Source organism: Mytilus edulis, chromosome 5 (assembly GCF_963676685.1).
Source record: "Mytilus edulis chromosome 5, xbMytEdul2.2, whole genome shotgun sequence".
Lineage (NCBI taxonomy): Eukaryota > Metazoa > Mollusca > Bivalvia > Mytilida > Mytilidae > Mytilus > Mytilus edulis.
The window spans coordinates 16722906-16743888 of record NC_092348.1 but is presented as its reverse complement, the minus strand read 5'-3'; the positions used below and the strand labels follow the sequence as shown (position 1 = coordinate 16743888).

At 34.2% G+C, this 20983-nt stretch overlaps 3 protein-coding genes across 3 annotated transcripts; all 3 read right to left on the bottom strand.

Annotated features, from left to right (window-relative positions):
• Positions 1–15877: 15877 nt before the first annotated feature.
• On the bottom strand, positions 15878–20708 carry LOC139523099 (uncharacterized). Its single transcript, XM_071316864.1, has 3 exons — positions 19793–20708; positions 17635–17818; positions 15878–16140 (listed from the first exon to the last, which is right to left on the bottom strand). The coding sequence occupies exon 1, from the start codon at positions 20571–20573 to the stop codon at positions 19824–19826; it is 750 nt and encodes a 249-aa protein (XP_071172965.1). The 5' UTR covers positions 20574–20708; the 3' UTR covers positions 15878–16140; positions 17635–17818; positions 19793–19823.
• LOC139524963 (integrase/recombinase xerD homolog) lies at positions 16581–17525 on the bottom strand. The gene has a single exon (XM_071320137.1). The coding sequence runs from the start codon at positions 17523–17525 to the stop codon at positions 16581–16583; it is 945 nt and encodes a 314-aa protein (XP_071176238.1).
• Positions 17763–18596, bottom strand: LOC139524962 (uncharacterized). The gene is made up of 2 exons (XM_071320136.1): positions 18098–18596; positions 17763–17818 (listed from the first exon to the last, which is right to left on the bottom strand). Exons 1-2 carry the CDS (start codon positions 18594–18596, stop codon positions 17763–17765), a joined length of 555 nt encoding a protein of 184 aa, XP_071176237.1.
• Positions 20709–20983: the final 275 nt, after the last annotated feature.

The window sequence follows — 20983 nt, the reverse complement described above, 5'->3', positions numbered from 1 at the left end:
TTAAAAAGTGTTTCTCAAAAACATTTCTCATACATCTTGCATCACACAAATATTCATACAGGTAAGTTATATAATGTTTTACAGTGTATTTAAATAGTCTAATAAGATCAACATTACTGTTTAAATTTTTTAGTAAATTCCTTTTTCTGAAGATACAATATCTCGCTATAGACAACATGAAATTGACAAATTTTTGGATTACAAAATAAGGGTTGATCGTATACATTTGCAGTGCTAAGATCAAATTCAATATCATCTCTTAAGAGATCTAAACCTTTAAACATTTCTTTGTAACATTAGGAACACACTTCAAGTTTTACATGAATAATATTTCTTCTGATAAGTTCATATTTAAAATTTTTGAAATAAAATATTTAAATGTAGACTTCCATAGCACTTTATAATACTGTCCAAAAACCTGGCCAAAAACTTCAATCTAAATGCATACATATTTGATTGAATATCAGGTAACTGTAAACCTCCATTTCACTTTGTTGTTTCTCCATTAAGCAACATATTCAGGTATATATGGAAGTTTTTAACGACCTTGACTGGCTATACAGCCCTTGCACGGTCGGTAATATTCAGGTATATATATATGGAAGTTTTTAACGACCTTGACTGGCTATACAGCCCTTGCACGGTCGGTATATTCAGGTATATATATATCTGGTGGTGTTTAACGACCTTGACTGGCTATACAGCCCTCGCACGGTCCGGTAGATAGGATGTCTTCCTTTATATTGGATTTAGAAATACCAGAAAACATGGTCTACATCTTTAATAGAATGTGCAAATTTTGAGAGTAGTAGGAAATTCATGTGTAAGAACTTTCATTTCAATATAGAAAATGACATGTTTTATAATATCCATGGTTGTATTTTACAAAAAACAGAAACTTTTGTTTGATTATTTGTTTTCCAATTTTGCTACATAAGGGGAGGCAACTCAAATGCAAGGGCAGATAATTCAGATAAAAGTATTTTTTACAATGGAATGTGTGATGAACATACCTATTTTATTATGTAGCAAAAAAAAACGGGTCCAGTGACCCTATTTTTTTCTTTTTCTTAACCGAAAGTATACTATTAAAGCTATCTTCACATATTTTATCTCAAAATTATATGGTGTAGTTTATTTTTATTATAGTTTATCATTTCCTATCATGATTTTCTTGATAGAGGTTTGCTGCTCACAAGGAAGCTATTAAACCAAGAGTTCCAAATGGTGAAGTTGAAATCATCCCTTCGTAAATTTTACGGACGCCATCACGAGTTGGTTGACCGTTATGGAATAACCGTTTCACAAATGATATCGGATATGTTCCTTACGTCGTAACTACAATCCCCTTCCCTTTCATGAATATGACCTACCGAATTAGACTATTTACCGGATTTGTAATCACTTAAGCAACACGACGGGTGCCACATGTGGAGCAGGATCTGCTTACCCTTCCGGAGCACCTGAGATCACCCCTAGTTTTTGGTGGGGTTCGTGTTGTTTATTCTTTAGTTTTCTATGTTGTGTCGTGTGTACTATTGTTTTTCTGTTTGTCTTTTTTATTTTTAGCCATGGCGTTGTCAGTTTGTTTTAGATTTATGAGTTTGACTGTCCCTTTGGTATCTTTCGTCCCTCTTTTATGCTTTATTGCAGAAAATGGGGTTTTCCATGCATAATCTATACAAAATTTGGCAATTTGTAACACTGTGTAGCGTGAAAATAAGCCCCGTGACACATTCTTTTTATTATTTATTTTTAAAAAGCATGAAATTAACTACATTTTACATTTTTGCAAATTATTAAAAACAAAATCTACGGATTATAATTTAGATACCCTATAAATCTTTAAAAAAAAAAAAAAAAAAAAAAAAAAAAAAGAAAAGGATATTACATCAATAACTCAGATGTGGCAGCAAGTTTCATATTCATCTTTACCTGCAGTTATCTTGTTGTACAAATTAATAACTTGGTTCAGTATTCAAATAGTTCCTCATGTTTATAAATTCATTCACAGTCCATCCTGTACAGATGTGTATACTTTATGACCATAGCAGTTATTGAATTGTCACTTAAAGTTCATTTATTTATTTTCTAATAAAAATAAAAATGATTCAGTTGACAATAATGAAATTTTTGGACCCGCCCATAGTAGAGAGATAGAACCACTTTGTTTTCCCCGTCAGTGAGTCTCTCGGTGTTGTAGTTAACAATAAGTATAAATGTATTTATTAAAGAGAATGAAAACGGTGAATATGTCAACCCGACCAAAGAGCAAAAGCAGCCTAAGGCCACAAATGGGTCTTCACTGCAGCGAGAAATTCCAACTCTTCAAGAGTGGCTTCAGCTGGACCGAGAACACAAATGTATGCTACATGTAGTTCGGTGAAATTGACACCACACTAATCTCGAAAACATACAAAGAAAAAAATCATTTCAACTATGTTGAACAAAGCGGAATAACTCATAGCTTACACAATACCGTATCCTTATTTATCCTGCAATTGGGTGTCCTACTATACAGATACAGCCCTACAGATATCGCTATATACTATACAGATATCGCTTTAAAGCTCCATCCACTGTCGGACTGAGTATTGTTTGAACCTGTATGACCTCAGAATGTGTATTCAAGTTGCATTCCAATGACGATGACAATTGTCGACTTCAAAACTTGAATGTGTATGATTGTTACAAAATCAACCATGTCAATATCAGCATGCATGTCAAGAATGTCAAATCTGAAGCGTAGGACAATTCGTACACTTCTGTTTCAAATTTGACAATGTTTTGTTATTTGTTTTTACTGTTGAAATTAGTTGTTATGTTAAAATTGAGAATGGAAATGGGGAATGTGTCAAAGAGACAACAACCCGACCAAATAAAAAACAACAGCAGAGGGTCACCAACAGGTCTTCAATGTAGCGAGAAATTCCCGCACCCGGAGGCGTCCCTCAGCTGGCCCTTAAACAAATATATACTAGTACAGTGATAATGAACGCCATACTAATTTCCAAATTGTACACAAGAAACTAAAATTAAAATAATACAAGACTAACAAAGGCCAGAGGCTCCTGACTTGGGACAGGCGCAAAAATGCGGCGGGGTTAAACATGTTTGTGAGATCTCAACCCCCCCCCCTTATACCTCTAACCAATGTAGAAAAGTAAACGCATAACAATACGCACATTAGAATTCAGTTCAAGAGAAGTCCGAGTCTGATGTCAGAAGATGTAACCAAAGAAAATAAACAAAATGACAATAATACATAAATAACAACAGACTACTAGCAGTTAACTGACATGCCAGCTCCAGACTTCAATTAAACTGACTGAAAGATTATGATTTCATCATATGAACATCAGGCACAATTCTTCCCGTTGGGGGTTTAGTATCATACCATCATAACATATATGAGAAGAACATAACCCGTGTCATGCAAATAACTGTTTTTAGAATAAATGTGTTTAGTTCCGATGCAAAGACCTTATCAGTGACTCAATATTAACGCCAAAATATGCAATCTTTAATGACTTGACAACAGTATCGTAATTATATCCCTTCTTAATAAGTCTATTCAAAGGTTTTAAAATAGATCATTATTCACCTTGAGCGATGTATTATTGTTAACCATTCGAGATTCTTTTATTGCGAACCCGTCTTCAGCGTAATGTGTGATTTTGATATTACTACGCGGGCCTCAAGGGATTACAAATCGAAAATAAATGCTAAATATGTTAGTTTTTGTGTCTTTCAAAACACAAACAATATACAGAATTAATTGCAGGATAAAGACAATAACTGTTTAGCGTCTTTAAATATCAGCTGTATTTGTACTCGGCTCGAAACAGGTGTATAGTAGCTCGCTAAAAGCTCGCATACACCTTGTTTCCTAGCCTCGTACAAATACAGCTGATATTTAAAGACACTAAACAGTTATTGTCTATGTGCATGTAGTAAATCTTTACTTTAAATAGTGATGCGTCAATGCACTTTTTCAATTTAGCTTCATCAGGAATGCTCAAAACTGAAAAAGTTGGTAAACGTATGATAATTAAAAATTTTAGGAACTATATATACCAAAATGTCATATTTATCTTAGCCAGAGCGATTGTTTTAATAATTTCGAAATTTATCTAACGAAAATCAATGAAATATATATAAGAATTTTTGCTAATGGCACAGGCACTTGTCTCAGAAAAAAATTCCTTTACATACCTACAAATACTCGGATAAATTAATACTACTAGTAGCTTTGGTACAAGCAGTAAACCAGCAGGGTACCTGTCCAGTCAAGGTCAATTTCTTTGGGGTTTTATTTAACTTGTGTGGAACGTATACTTATTAGAAGCTTTTTATACATTAAAGACTTATTTCCTGTATAAGTGAAGATACTTTTAACAAATGTCAACCTTTTTGCCCTTTAAAGGTCACGTTTTCAACATGTTCATGATAGATGTTGACATATTGATATGGTTTTGACCTATTCAATAATATGTTCGTTTAAGTGTGACATCATTATTTTAATTTTGTACTTATCAGTGTGTGTCACAGGACATGCATCTTGTTGGTTTTTAATTGCAGGTTACATCACACTGAAATGTTGTGACAGATTGTGTCTGGTCCCAAATGAATTAAAACCAATATCATAGTGCAGCTGTGCTATGTCTTCAAAAGATAATGATATTATCAAAATGATTAGTTTACAACAAATGGAAGTGTTTAACGACCTTGACTGGCCATACAGCCCTCGCACGGTCGGCTCGGTGCCCGAAGGCGTTTGTTGAGCGTTTCAATATGTTTTGCCATCGGTCAGGAACGAGTGATGGTCGCCATTTTGGAGGTCGCCATCTTGGTTTTGTGAGTTGTTATGATTTGGTTTGTTGACTATTTTGGTGTTATTTCTTCACAACGGCTGCTTTCATGGCCAGTTTGGTCAGCTTGGCAGCCCGCTAATCTCGATAATGGAGTACTGGTAGATGACTCGTGGACGTAGTTCTAAAGATGACAGGAAGCGTTATCAGGACCAAAGCCTTGAGGCAGTGAAATGAAGGTCAATCTTCTAACACCTAGGCCTCGGACGTTAATCGGCATAACACTCCCCATGATACAATGGGTTTTGGAGTGCATGTTAACGCGGGAACGCCAACTACTACGTCTACTGTACGGCGTTGGATTGGTTTCTGTCATCTAAAGTAGTAAGTCGTTGATCATCTAACTGTAAACCCTCATCGAAGATATCGGGTAAAGGAGAGCTGGCCCAGCACGTCCGTTCAGCTGTAATGACTGAGACGTGACTGTGGATTGATTGAATGGGATTAGTTTATCACAGTGTTTATTTAATAAGTATAAAGAAATTTACTTATTAGTAGAATTAGAGTTCAGTCACCGGTAATTCGTCCGTCCGGCTTTAGACAAGCGACAAAATCCCATTGGTGTTATTCGCAATGGTCCTTGAATTGGAAATCGGTAGCGGTTTATCATCTCGGCATCTATATACATATATAGTGGGTTTGTACGGTCTCTACATATGCTTTCTCTAAGTAAGTGGCGTATAAAGAATAAAATTGGCAATGCTGCAATCATTTTATAAATACTTAAGATAATCGTAAGAGTGGTCGTAAGTATTTTTTGGACACTTAAGTGTGGATAGAGGCACTCTTAACTTAACAAAGTTGGTCGTAAGTTTTGACGTAAGTTCTTTTGTGAAATTGGTTTTTGACTTAAGACTTGACTTAAGTGTAATCTTAAACTTACGATGTTTTGTGAAATTGGCTCCTGATTTCTTACTTTTGGTCGGGTTGTTGTCTATTTGTCACATTCCCCATTTCTATTCTCAATTTTAAAATAAAACTAGAAATAGAGTAAAGGAGTAACAGTGGCTTTCATTTGTGATCATTAATGTTGATCATACGAACTTCTTAATAAAAAATAACCATATATATATATTTTTTTAATGATTTAAATAATCACCGACTTCGTTTAATTTTAATTACCTTAAAAATAGTGAAAAACGTTAAAAACCGACGTTTTACGTCTTGCAGCTGTATGACAAATATGCGTTTTCGACGTTTTATGATACTTTCAAACCTAGTAACACCTCCTAGCAAAGATTTTACAGTAAACACAAAGTCGGTGATCCTACTATCATGCTATTATTTGACATCATCTATATGGGAATGTACGTGTCAACAACATGATTTCTAAAGAAAGACAATGGATTTCAAAATGGAAATTGATGTTTCTAAGACAAATTTTAAAACGTTTTACATGAAAACATTCAAATCATTAATATTTCAGAAAAGAAAGAGTTTAATGCATGGTGGCGACCCATTTTAGTGTGCTTTATCAATTTGCTCAAGAGTCAACTTGTGTTAGCCCTCAAAAATCAATAAGAATTTATACTGAATTTTATGTTAAGAAAGATATTTATTCAATTGTTAGATTAAATTTTGCCATTCACGTATTTTACAAAACACAAAGAAAGCAAATTGCACTTACCTTTTAAGGGAATAACAATATAAGAATCACTAAAATATAATATAAGTCTCGTGAATCATCGATCAAATCTTTAAGATAAAAACCTCACCATCTTGACCATAAAATGATGACATATTATAAAAATAGAATGGATTTTCCATCTTACATAAAACGTCAATGACAATACTGCATTGTTTTTCTTAATGAATTTAGCACATGACTGTATGAAAAAAGTTAATTTGTGGTAAATGTCAATAGAAAGTAGCAATTCAATAACAATGATTAATATGTCACAGATCATCCTTACTATATGACATACCCGTTTGTGTGTACTGGGGTTTACATAATCATGATTTTTTATTTAGCTGTTGTTGAGGTGTCAATCCTTTCAATCTTTCAAATCTTGTTCATTCATTTGGACAAAAAAAATGTATAAATAAAAGAAAAACCGATATAAATCAGTATAGAAATTAAATTTACCTTTTAAGTTGTATGACACTAATATGTTATAGATAGTAAAAACAAAGTAACCCACAATATGAACTTAAAAATGAAAACTGAGTTTTATTTTGAAAAAAAGTTTAGGTACATAAGCTACTGATTTGAAATAGAGCCAAAATACACTCTATTTTTCTGGAATTGTCTGGAGGTTTTTGTAAAAAAATACTTTTGTCAGCAGCACCAATACAGTACAAGCAGACATGATAACCTTATGCCTGCACAGGGTATTCTGTACTGAATGTCCGTATAAACCAACAACAAAAGAATGGTTTTATTATTCAAAAAAGAAATTATCGAATTGTGGTGTTGAACTTCAACTGAAAATCGGGTTAACACACTTATTAATCTCTTTTATGTTCTGAAATATAACTGGGTAAATTCGTTCAAAAAGATTAACAAGTGTAGAGAAAGCATATACATACGGCGAAAAAACGTTCTTAATTTTTTTCTAAAAATAAAAAAATCCCTAATTTCTGACGAAGTGTATAAGGGATATAGTAAGTAGGATTGACATTGAGATTTTTCTTTCAAAGTTGAAATTTTGACCGGTTTGATACTCAACATTTCGACTTCACGACACTGTCTTAGAATCGTCTGATCTCAGGACATTTAGCATCCAAAAATTTATGTTTGCTTTAAAAGATTTAAAGCAAGTTTTGTTTCCTCAAAAGCAAATCACTGATTTATCCATGTTAAACAAGTGTATTGATGAAAAATATGTAAATGTCGTCCAAATATATTAATGTTTATTAATGTTAAGAAAGTAATGAATTTAAACAAAAATCTAAATTGAGAAAGCTGTGTATTTTCATTCGATTTATAAATTCTCATGTGTGCCCTCCTGGCTAAATACTAACCGTATAATTGTAAATAGTGTACATATTTTGCTCTGTTTATTCATGTATAGTGTCTGTTTTATTTGCAAAGGTTTGACAGAATAGAGATATATATAAACAATTCTAAATTAAGTATGTTATGCATAATCAGGACGACTTATGAGCTGTTCAGTTTTCCAGTTTTGAATTTATAAATGTTGGTTCGTATTTCTTAACATTGCTTAAAGTTGTACACCTCTGAGAAGCCAAAAATTTCTAGAATTAACTTTTTTCTAAACTTGATTTTTGGGTTCATATGACTGTAAAAAAAAATTGGTGAAGAAAAATCATATGGTGGTGCACTTTTTTTTCTACGACTCGTTGGAAGTACCCAATTTTGATGATTTTCCCATTTATTATCAACTTTTACCTATTTTTTAGCTGTTATCGTGAAAAAAAAATCCCATTTCTACAAATAAACTTCGGTTTTCATACTTCAATAAAGATGACGTGTACCGATCTGAATAAATTTGAATTAAATTAAATATAAACTATAGGTAGGTGTTAATATAAGAAAGTTTTACCATATGTTGATGCTTTTTGGGTGAAATTTACCATGCTGTCAATTTTATAAATATGTGATTTTTCTCTGTTTTAAGAACAAAATGCATATTTTTCAACTTCTGTGTTATAAATGATTGAAAAAATACAGATCTAAGAAATTTGAAAACAAAAAGGGGATATTTGATATACATGATTCTGGTAAAATCATTTCTTGTATCACGCACCAATTTATCAGAGACATGTCACTGTTGTATCTTACAAGATTGGTGAATGCAACGACATCTATTTGAAGGAGTTAAGAGTTGTCGTTAATTATCTACTGTCCAATATAAACAGATTGGGTTATCTCGCTTGGAAATGTGACAGATTCTTGCACATGATTGGTAATGAAATTTGAAATAATGATTACTCAAAAACTGCTTTTTGTAAATACACAATTTGTTGAGAGTTTAGTTTGATTATAACATTGATATTTTTCACCTGCATCCTTTATTTTGGAAATAAATCCAGAACGAGATTTCAACAAGACTGAAACGTCAGAAGAACACATCCTTGAAATCTACCAGGTGACTTTCTTTTTTTATAATCTACTGTGTAACACGACACATAACCTTTGTCGTTAAATATACGAGACTATTGAATAAAATGTTGGTGTAATAAAGGTTTGTCTGTATAACGGGGTTGTCTTGATACACGTGTCTTACTATATTATCCAGACTTGAAATATATATTTGTACGTGAAACATAGTCCCTTTGATCTTCCGCCAAAAAAGATTTCTATCTAAAAACAACCTCTTTAAAATGATTTAGTTTATCAAAAATGCTTATCAAGAATATGATGTATATGGTTCTCAACTTACTGATATACATAACTGTGAATGTGATAATTGCAAGCGTTTAAATACTGAAGAAAAGTTAAAATTTCCTGTTTTTAAAAAAGTCGAAACTTGGAGTTTAAAGTCAAAATTTTCGAAATTTCAATATTTTTGAAAGCCAAACTTTTGAAGATCACAAAAAAATTTTGAAAATTTTATGCAAAATTGGGCCTTCTTTTACTGTAGGGGCCCCAACCCATAAAGAGCTATACTAAACTAGTCTTCACCCCAAACCTTACCCTAACCCATACCTAAACATAACACTAGCCCTAACCCTAAAACCTAACCCTAATCTAAAACATCCCCTAATCTAACCATAACCATGAATGAAACTTAACTCTAAAGTATAGGGACCCTTAAAGTAAAATAAGGCTCAAAATTGAACCAAAATAAGTAGTAATAAAAAGACGAAACAGATTTAGTCATTTTTTATGACAAATATTAAAGAAGGGGCTTACGATTTTGGGCATAGATATAAGATGTGGCATGTGTGCCAATAAGACAACTCTTCATTTAAATCGCAATTTGTAAGAAGTAAACCATTTGAAGGCCGTACATTGACCTAGTATAATGGTTTACTTTTTTAAATTGTTATTTGGATTGATAGTGGTCTCATTGGCACTCACATCTTCCTATATCCATTATAGGCCAAAGTACGGTCTTAACATGGAGCCTTGGCTCACACCAAATAGCAAGCTATATAAAGAACACCACAAAATTATTAGCGTAAAACCATTCAAACAGGACAATCAACGGTATAATATGTTAATTATATAAAAAAAAAAAAAAAAATGAGGAGAAACCAGTCATAAAAACATGAGAAATGAATGCATCTTTTTATACTTTAAGTGGGTTGTCAAAGTGTGGGCCGTGTTCAATTGTTTTTAATATGCGCATCAAATAAAATGTGCTTTGTTAAACGTTTTACACCCCATTAAAAGTATAAAAAGAAGTATTCATTCAATTTTTATCTAGTTTTTAAAAGTTCTAATCTGTAGGTATACATTTGCAGTTTAATTTATAATCTTAATATCATTTGGTTACTCACCAGGTAGTGAAGTATGTGTATCCAATTTCAGCTACAGTTCACAATTGAAAGTTGTCACAATGTGTACACCATATAATAGGGTCATTCCATATTGAACCATATCCCCTGTGTTTGACTAGACGTTGATTGTTGGTCTTTTTGGAAACAATGTTTTTATTGTGTTTTTTATGTAAGCACTCTGTGAAATTCTTAATGATCAAATCATGATTTTATTCATATTTAAAAAGGCATTATGAATTTCAAAAAATAAAATATATATCTTTTTTAGATATTATTTTATCAAAATAAATTTTACATATTTACATTTTATTATTTTGAATAAATGCAGCTGCACAAAAGTGTTTTAGTGATCTGTTCTTAGGTGAGGATAGGAATGTCCGATTCTGTTATAGGATAGAACTTCCAAAACTATTTTGTTTGTTATTTAGGAAAACTGTACACAACTGTTCTAGGGTAGAACTGTCAAGAATAAAATAAGTTTCAAGTGAAGAATACTCTTTAATACTATTTCCAATGGAACAAATATTACGTATATATATACAGTTTTTGTTCCTAATGGAATAAAGGGTAAAATATAAGTTTGTTCAATATTGAAGATATATTGTGGTATTGGTTATAACAAAGGTTCCAGGGGAAATACTGTTTGGCGGAACAAATACACCGTTGACAGAACAGCAGCTGCATATGTCAGAACCGGTTATAAAGGTTTCAGATCTGGGGAGCTATTTCAGAGATTGTACTAGAAAAGTTCTCCTGAAAGTTATGTCAGATTTAAGAAAAGTAAAAACTGATCGCAACAGCAAAATAGAAATATAAGATCTGCCATTGACAACAAATCTTACTTGAGGGATGTTCGAACTATTTATTTAGATCGCAGTTACCTCTGTTTAAATCATGTGTGTGTTAACGTGTTAAATCAACCCCTGATAATTAACGGTTAACCAGTGTATGTTATGTCGCATGAGCTAGCGATCTGTCAAAACAGTTTTTATACAAGGTCACGACAATAAAATCTTTGTGACAAACACAGAAAAATTATGAACATATATTTAACTGGAACAAAAATAAGCAAAATAAGCAAAATTAAGTCCCGGTTTTTTTCTCGCTTGGTTCATAATCATTCATCGCTTGAATGTACACGATAAAACTAGTGCAAACAATTCGTTAGTGAAAGTATTAACGTATAAAACATAAAAATATGACATTTTTATTAGAAATGGAAAGCAAGTGTTTTAAGGCAGCAACCATTTGATTTTTTTTTGGGGGGGGGGGGCTATGGTTTTTTTTTCTGTGCAAACTTTTTTTTTCGCCTTCGGCGAAGAACAATCTATTTTTTTAGCGACAAACCGAAGACAATTTTTTTCTTTCAATTTTAGCATTACATATAGTGGCAGCTGAGGGTGAAACAAACATTTTTTTTTACTCAGGGTCCAAAACAAATTATTTTTTTCACCAAAACCTGGAAACAAACTTTTTTTTCCAAAAAAAACCATAGCCCCCCCCCCCCCCCCCCCCCCCAGAAAATCAAATGGTTGCTGCCTAATTACTTTTTCACTTTAACAAATTCCTCTCCCATATGGTAACTTTTCTTATATACACCAGGGCCCGGTTGTTCTAAAGGCTGGATAAAGTTATCCACTGGATAAGCTTGTCCATTGGATAAATGTTTATCCAGTGGATTGCTATCCAGAGGTTAAATTGTGTTGTTCAAAAACTGGGCCCGGTTGTTCAAAAGGCTGGATAAAGTTATCCACAGGATAAAGTCTGTATCCACTGGATAACTTTTGTCCGCTGGACAAATCCGGTTGTTCAAAAATTGTCCAGTGGATAAAATAGCTTAACCACGGACAAAATTTGTCCAGTGTCTGGGGGTTCGGATAAGTTTTTATCCAGTGGCTATAAATATGGCTGCCGTTGTGTTGTATGATGTGTAGTAGACATATAAACCACGCATACATAGTGAATTTCACGGTGAACAATATATAGAATTTCAGGCTAGGTAAAGATTTTCTGAATTAAGCTAGCATAGAAGTTTAAACAATTTTGCTTTATGATGATTTGAAAAGACCTAACCAGAGAAATTATGCCATTCTGGACAGTTGCCACACAGATCCATACAGATTAAAATTACTCTTATATGTTTTTTACAGTTGCATTGCTTGTTATTGTGTGAAATTGAAGTGAAAAAAAATCAGTTCGGACAAATTTTAAGAACGCCTTTTACTTCTTATTACATGACGTCACAAAAGTTCTGACGTAAGAGATGCTTTGCCAACGCGCCTGTTGATGAACAATACGATACAAGTTGTTTTTCATATCGCATAAATTTTCTAACTGCGATTCGGAAAGCACATTAGAATAATCAGAAATACTGGTCAGTTCTCTTAAATTAAAGGACAAGGTACGATAAGCATCAGAGAACGACCCCCTTATTTCGTTCAAATTAAAAGTTACCAAGCAAATACAGGAATTGAACTACAAAATCTACCAACTCAACAGTAAACTTAATAAAACATCAGTCAAAGTCAGTAAGTACTTCTTTAGAGGACGAAAGAGAAGGAAAGGACAAATACGCAAATCAGTAAACCTCTCAATAAACAACAAGGACGGTATACATCCAGGACGCCTTCTCAGTCTAGCTATCACCAAATCCATCCTACTAGACACATACATTGAATGTTTCAACATTGATCCGAAATCTGAACTATTACAAATCAGAGTGGAACAAGACGAACTGAACACACTATTCTAGAACCAGCGCTTTCATCCGCTTTAGAGAACAGAGTTGCCAGTGAACAGTCGAGACGAGTAGTAAAATTCTAGGTTAGTTTATCTTATCAGGTTTTACTACTTACCTTTCGTATTGAATCGCTACCAAGTAACAACACTCAAACACATACTTTCTCTTCCAGAAGTGGATAACAGCTGATTGGTTTGGAACACGAAGACCCAGTCTGGAGCTTCCTTCATCCAGTAAGTACCAGTAGTATAAACCTCTTAACAACAAAATGTTCTACTATGCTATCTTTACACTTACACTTACCATCTTGACTAGACAGGCTTTCATGGTACATCATATAAAATTGAATCCTAGCCATAAATACCAACATTCTCACCAGGACTCTATTTACTCGCATAACACCATTGAAGGAGTGAATATATACTTAACAGAATGCCTTAGTAACCCAATTACAGCAACAGCACAAACTTACTATTGGATCAAGAACGCCAAAAAACACATTCAACTGACACAGTCAAAATACTCGATCGCCAGAGATTGGAGCTCACAAAGACTCTTGCTACTCTTACTTAGTGGCATAGAAACAAACCCAGGCCCCAGACGACCAAGATTTTCATGCACAATCTGTCAAAAAGCATGCAAATTAGAATCAATAGCCTGTGACGACTGTGACAAATGGACACACAGAAATTGCATTGGAATGTCTACAACAGAATTCAGCAATCTAGGCAAGAGCGAAGACACATGGACATGTCCATCTTGCTCAAAACCCAACAACTCTTCGACAAAAGTATTCTTTATACCAAGTGGAGATGACAGCAAACATACCTCCCTTAATATATCTACTAATCCGTTATTGCTAGACAGTATATCAGATTCATCCATACCATCAACATCAGGATCAAGCATTAACTCACCATCTTTCAACACAACATCATTCAGTACAGATATACCAATCATGACATCATCGCCTAAACCAGCCAAAACAAAACCAACCCCTAAGAAACAACTAAGACTGCTGAACATCAACTTCCAGAGTCTAAGAAAAAAGGGTAAACTTCTGGAGGCAATTATAGAGTCAACTGATCCGGACATAATAATAGGCACAGAAACATGGCTAGATCCAAACATTAAATCAAGTGAAATTTTTCCTGATTACCTTAAATATGATATTGAACGAAGGGATCGTCCCAAAGACCCACATGGGGGAGTTTTGATAGCAGCCAAACAAACATTACAACTAGGGAACATAACAAAAAGCGGTGAGATAGAACTATTAACTGGTACAATCGCCTAAGAAGGAAAAAAGAAAATGCTTATTGGTGCATTTTATCGCCCTCCAGATAAAACGGATGACACCTACCTTAATACAGTTAAAGAGGAAATAAGTACCATCAAATCAAAACATCAAAAAAAAACATCTTCTTGATTGGAGGTGACTTCAACCTACCAGATATAAATTGGCAAGAACAGACCATCACACATAGACAGTACCCCACAAGAACCAGTTAAGCGTTTTTAGACACCGTAGCTGATAATGGTTTAGAACAAATCGTAGATTTCCCAACATGTAAAGAAAACACCTTGGATTTAATACTTACCTCTCATCCATCATTCAAACTAAGATGTAAACCATTACCATCAATAGGAAACAGCGACCATGACATCGTCTTACTTGATATAGCATGTAAACCTTTAAAACCCAAACCAGTTAAAAGAAAGATGACGTCACAAAAGTTCTGACGTAAGAGATGCTTTGCAGATATATATAAGATAAAGGAAGATCTCGAAACATTCAAGACATCCTTTAAAAACACCTGCAACAGAACTGTAGAATCCATGTAGCAAAATTCAAATCAGAAATTCAAAAAACCATTGAGAAGCGAGTACCAACAAAAATGACTCAAGGTAGACACACCCACCCATGGATGAACACAGCAATAAGACGCAAAATCAACCAAAAACAAAAAGCGCACAAGAAAGCTAGGAAAACCAAAAAGAAAAGAGACCAAGACAGATACAAGAGACTACGACAAGAAGTACAATGGGAAATACGACAAGCCAATAAGAAATACATGGAAGAAGTCAGCTCCAACTACAAGGACAACTCCAAGAAATTCTGGTCCTATATTAAAAGCAAAGGTCAGGAATGGACAGGAGTAGCACCATTGAAGAACAAAATGGGATTCCTCCAAAGCGACAACAAAAGCAAAGCTAATATCCTTAACGATCAATTCCAGTCCGTATTTACAAAAGAGAACCTGAACAACTTCCCAAATAAAGGGAAAAGTCCATATACCACCATGGCTGACATACAAATCAATGTAAAAGGAGTTCATCAATTATTGAAGAACCTGAAACCACATAAGGCTACTGGACCAGATGCTATACCATCCTGTATACTAAAGACAGCAGCAGACCAACTTGCTCCAATTCTTACAGAACTGTACCAAGCATCCCTCAACACCGGAGAAGTCCCTCAAGATTGGAAAGATGCAAATGTAGTCCCACTCTTCAAAAAGGATGAAAGACACTTGGCATCAAATTACAGGCCTGTATCACTTACCTCCATTACATGCAAAGTCCTAGAACACATTGTACACAGCAGCGTAATGGACCATTTCGACAAATACAAAATTCTCACAAATGCACAGCATGGATTCCGCAAACGACGATCTTGCGAATCCCAACTCATCATCACCATTCATGATATTGCATCGAAATTAAAAGGTAACAGCCAGGTAGATATCATACTACTAGATTTTGCTAAAGCGTTTGATAAAGTGCCACACCATCGCCTACTACATAAACTTGATTATTTTCTAAATTCTCTTCGTTCAAACGAACATAAATTATTTATGTACTAGACTATATAATTTCTATATCCCTCGGCCCAATCTGTTTCTTATCTCATTCATAATATAAATAACTAAAACACTAGTTTTAGAACTTGTCAGGCACGATGACCATTCTCTTTTATCTAATACCAAATCATTACAATACATGTTTATCAAATGAACAACGAATTACAAATGTTTGTAATTTTGCAAATACAGTCCACATCACAGAATATATATACGTCCTCTGTTTAAATAAACTTAAAAAGGTTGTCTCAACAATCTACAAAAAACAAACAAAAAATGTTACAAAAAGTACATTTAATACTGTTTTCGAATCTATATGTGCTTAAGTTTAACTAACAAAAACTACGTGTGTACATGCGAATGGTCAACGCCCTTATCGATAATTTCAATTCGAGTCCACCGTATTTAAATACACTCGGGTTCATAAAACCTGTTACAATTCTATTGTTATATTAATAGAATTATCATACGATAAAATTCTTCCGCCACGTACATAAATATATTTATTTTCTAAATTCTCTTCGTTCAAACGAACATAAATTATTTATGTACTAGACTATATAATTTCTATATCCCTCGGCCCAATCTGTTTCTTATCTCATTCATAATATAAATAACTAAAACACTAGTTTTAGAACTTGTCAGACACGATGACCATTCTCGATTGTACAAAGAAAGAAATTGCAGTAATAAATCTTATAAACCTAAAGATTTTGAAACTAATAAGCGTTTTTTCAAATTGTCGCTTATGTAACTGTCTTTCGCAATATCAGATTTCCACCTTCCGTGAATCTTTAATAATCTGTCCGATACACCAGAGTTACTAGCGGCTGAGCAACCGCCTGCCCTAAAACTATGTGTACCAAAAATTCTTGCGTTTAAACCTAACTCCGACAGAGCCCCTTTTAAAATCTCTCTAGTCCTAGTATAAGATAGTTGTATATTCTTTTTTCTCAGCTTACAGTTGTTTGTACTTTTACAATACGATAAAGCTCTGAACACAAAATCATCTGAGGACTTGTCTATTTTAGCTTTATCTAAATAATCACTTAAAATTTTAACAGGACAGTGAGCTTGATCAAGTTTAGCTATCAAAACGTTTTTTCCCTTTCTATAACAATCTGTTTTGCTACTCTCAATATATATGTCAATATGATCGTTTCCAAATGTAATGTTCTTAGCTCTAATCTGGCATAGTTCACTGTACCTTAAAAATCCTGAATAAGCCAGAAAACACATAGCTAATAATCTAAGATTTTTTAACGAACTATTAGCACCGCCAAATTTCTTAAAAAGACTAAGCATGATGTTTGCATTCATCGGTTCTTTTTTCTGAATAGGCCTATTAAGCTTTCTTTTAGATGCCTCAACAATACATTTAACTATATCCGAGGCACATGGGTCTTCAAACCCAGCTAAACTGTGAGCCCACTTTATAGCGTAACATGCAGCTTCTATAGTACTGTAATGTTTAGCACTTTGCATTAAATATTGAAGATATAAACTGACATAGATTTCGTCAGCAGGAAGGACAGACTTGATTTCTGTATACTTTTCAGACCACACTACAAAACGCTTAAAACTGTATGCGTATTTAACAGTTGTATTTCTGGCTTTTGAGTCAATAACTGAATTCTTCATCTTTCTGAACAAAATCTTAAGTTCTGTGTGCTTTACTTGTGTGTCATTTTTCCAAAATCCCGTTGAAAATATTTTCTGTAAAATAATTATAAATTAAATAAATATTTACCTTGAAATATGCGTAACTGCTCAGCTTACAACAAACAGAAAAAACAGGTCCAGTGACCATAACTATACCCAGTGGTATCTACAGACCATGTGGCCCCAAAAATATCGTCAAGTGACACAACATACACATTAATCAGCTTCTGTAAGCCGACATCTCTGAATAGAGAACCTCCAGTCAGTAAAATCTGCAAAAAATAATAAAAATTTTCACAAATATCAATCAGAAGCTTTCAATCTAACAGCTAAAATTCTACCTTTGAATTTTCCGTTCGCGAAAATATAATTTAAATTGTTTCCAGAAACTAAAATTCTGTCTACCTCGTTAAATTCGAGCACATCTAACACGTAAGATCTGTGTTCTGTGTTTTCATCAAAAATTAATGGCCAGTAAGGAGACGACGGCCAACTCGGAACTATCAGTGTTCCTTCTGCTTTGCATTTAACCAAGTGGTTTATGCACTTACAAACTAAAGACACAGGTGGTACTAATAAATTGTTTTCTTGTGCCCAGTGGCACGAGAAAGCGTCTACTGCCGAGGAACCAGGGTTCCAGTACAACGAACTAAATTTATCTACTTTGTTATTGTCCATATTAGCAAACCTATCAAAGGTATGAGGACCCCAGAGGTCGTCTAAAAACTGAAAGTACTCTGGAGAAATACCCCAGTCATCAATATCTATAATCCGACTTAAAAAATCAGCCTGCTCGTTCTCTTTTCTGGGTAACCATATAATGTGTAATGTAATGTTTTCAAGTAAACAACACCTATAAATTTCTAAGGACAACTGTTGTAATTCTTGTACTTTGCTACCTTTATTTATGATGCTAACAGCATTCTTGTTATCTGTGTGAAAAGTCACGATACTATTTTGTAAGAGTTTTGAAAAGGCACTGACACATAACTGAATTGCTTTTACTTCTCGCCAAGTAGAACTCCTACCTCGCTCAGTTTCTAACCACATTTTGTGCAAAATGTTTGTTGAATTTTGTATGAAACCAGCAGCACCCGTATCGCTAGCATCTGTGAAAACATGAAAATTTGAAATGTTCTTTACCAGATCAACCGCCTTTAATAAAGGCAAATTATCTCTCCAGAAAATAAGCTCATTGATACAACCTGGATACTTGCCGATGTTTACATATTGATCCCAATAGTCTCTTATATTAATGACTGAAAAAATGTTTCTCGTCATTATCTGGGTAACATTACCTACTGCTGGTGTTAAAGCAATTAACTTACCACATATTTTGGCCAACTGTCGTACCTTTACCCTGTAACTAGAATTTAGTATAAAATCTACCAAATTCAATATATCATCTATTTTTCTTTGAGGAATTTGCAATTTGCAAGAAATTAAATTCCATGAAAAACTTACCACTCTACGTGCTGTGCAGGTAACCATACACACTTGTCTTTGTTTGGCACAAAACCAGAAGCAATCAAGTCTGCTTTGATTCTTCGAGCGTGCTTTTCACATAGTTCATAACTAACTTCGACCCCAAAACCGTCGTCTAAATAAACAGCTACCTTTATGCTAGATTTACGCCAGTGCTTTACCAATTGTCTCACCGTTTTAGTAAATATATACCCGCTTGAACTTAAACCAAATGGCAACACAGTAAAAACATAAAATTCTCCTTCCCACGAAAACCCTAAATACTTTTGATGTTGTTCAAAAATGTTTAAGTGGTGATATCCCGCCTTCAAATCAAAGACATATCCATAACAATTCAAAGTAACATATTGTGCTAAAGTTTTCCAATCTTCGAATTTGACTTTGTTTACAATCACTTGTTTATTTACATGTCTTAAATCTAAAATCAATCTGTGTTTACCTTTACCGTTAACTGAAACAGTTAAAGGGTTCACAACGTGTGGCATAATTGATACACGTTTTACTAAACCGCCCGACACAAGCTCTTTAATTGCACTTGAAACAAAATCTGAATGCTCTAACGCAGATTTATTATTTTTAGAAAACATATTTTCAGGCTCTTTTAACAAAGGTATTTTGTAACCATTTTCAATAATATCAACAATAAAACTAGAAGCGTTAATACTTTTCCAAAAGTTTACAGAATTTTTAAGCCTGTCTTTAACAAAAATATCTGAACGACCCTTTTCATATTCAAAATAAGTTTCATAAACATCTTGTACCTGTAAAGTGTCCGTATGAGCGCTGAAATCCTTATGAATTTCCTCTGGGAGCTCCAAATCCAGTCTTGGTGTCTTTTTTGCAATCGGATGCCCAATGTCCAAATAATCCACACCTGAAACACATATCTCCTTCCCTGGACCTTTTGACCTGGTTTCCGTAACCAGGTCTGCTCCCGCGAAAGGGCGGCATGCTGACAGAAACTGGAATTGCATTATGCGCTGTCTGCGATGTAGAACCGGATGCTTCAGCTGGTCTTTTTCGAACGTTCTGCTTCTTGTCTGCAGATTTAACGGACTTTAACTTTTTCACCGCCCGGGTATCAGCTGCCCTTATCTTCTTTTCATCCTCGGAGTCGCTGGCTAAATCATCAGACAAATATTCTTGTACGGTCTTCCACCCTCCCTCCGACTTGTCGGCAATTCTTATGAGCTTGTTTCTTTTCTTTAGCGTGTTAAGAGCCTCATTCAGAATAGTTACCGCTTTATCCGACTTATTTCTCCCTAGATAATCCAACGCCCTCTGTACCAAATCCTGTAAATCTACGTTCAGCTCGTACTGGACCTGATGACCCTTGAATTTGAACGAATTTTCAGCATTTTTAACCTTTTTCTCCAAAGTATGCGTAGTATCTGTGAAAGATGTTTCAATACCCGACAGTCTAGTATCCATATACGTCTTGAGAAGTGAAAATAAGTCTGCATTAGACATTTCATGCGGATTTCTAGTAGACGTACCTTGTTCACTCGGTAAATCCAAGATTTCCTCCTCCATATCTGACATTGTCAACGTAAGTCTACGGCAATACAGGTTTAACTAACAAAAACTACGTGTGTACATGCGAATGGTCAACGCCCTTATCGATAATTTCAATTCGAGTCCACCGTATTTAAATACACTCGGGTTCATAAAACCTGTTACAATTCTATTGTTATATTAATAGAATTATCATACGATAAATTCTTCCGCCATGTACATAAATATATGTACTACGGAGTAAATCCTAAAGCAAACAGGTGGATAAGATCATTCCTACAAAACAGAATGCAAAGCGTTATTCTAGAAGGAGCTGTCTCTGAACAAGTACCTGTACTCTCTGGTGTTCCTCAAGGAACAGTCCTTGGACCCCTACTGTTCCTGGCCTACATAAACGACATGCCAGAAACAGCAACATCATCAGAGACCAAACTTTT

Excerpts from the sequence above, each read along its gene's own strand:
- LOC139524963 (XM_071320137.1), bottom strand. The coding sequence starts at position 17,525 with ATGAAGAATTCAGTTATTGACTCAAAAGCCAGAAATACAACTGTTAAA.
- LOC139524962 (XM_071320136.1), bottom strand. The coding sequence starts at position 18,596 with ATGTGGTTAGAAACTGAGCGAGGTAGGAGTTCTACTTGGCGAGAAGTA. Across the intron at positions 17,819-18,097 it reads ACCACCTGTGTCTTTAGTTT|ATTTTACTGACTGGAGGTTC; the intron begins GTAAGTGCATAA and ends TATTTTTTGCAG.
- LOC139523099 (XM_071316864.1), bottom strand. The coding sequence starts at position 20,573 with ATGTCAGATATGGAGGAGGAAATCTTGGATTTACCGAGTGAACAAGGT.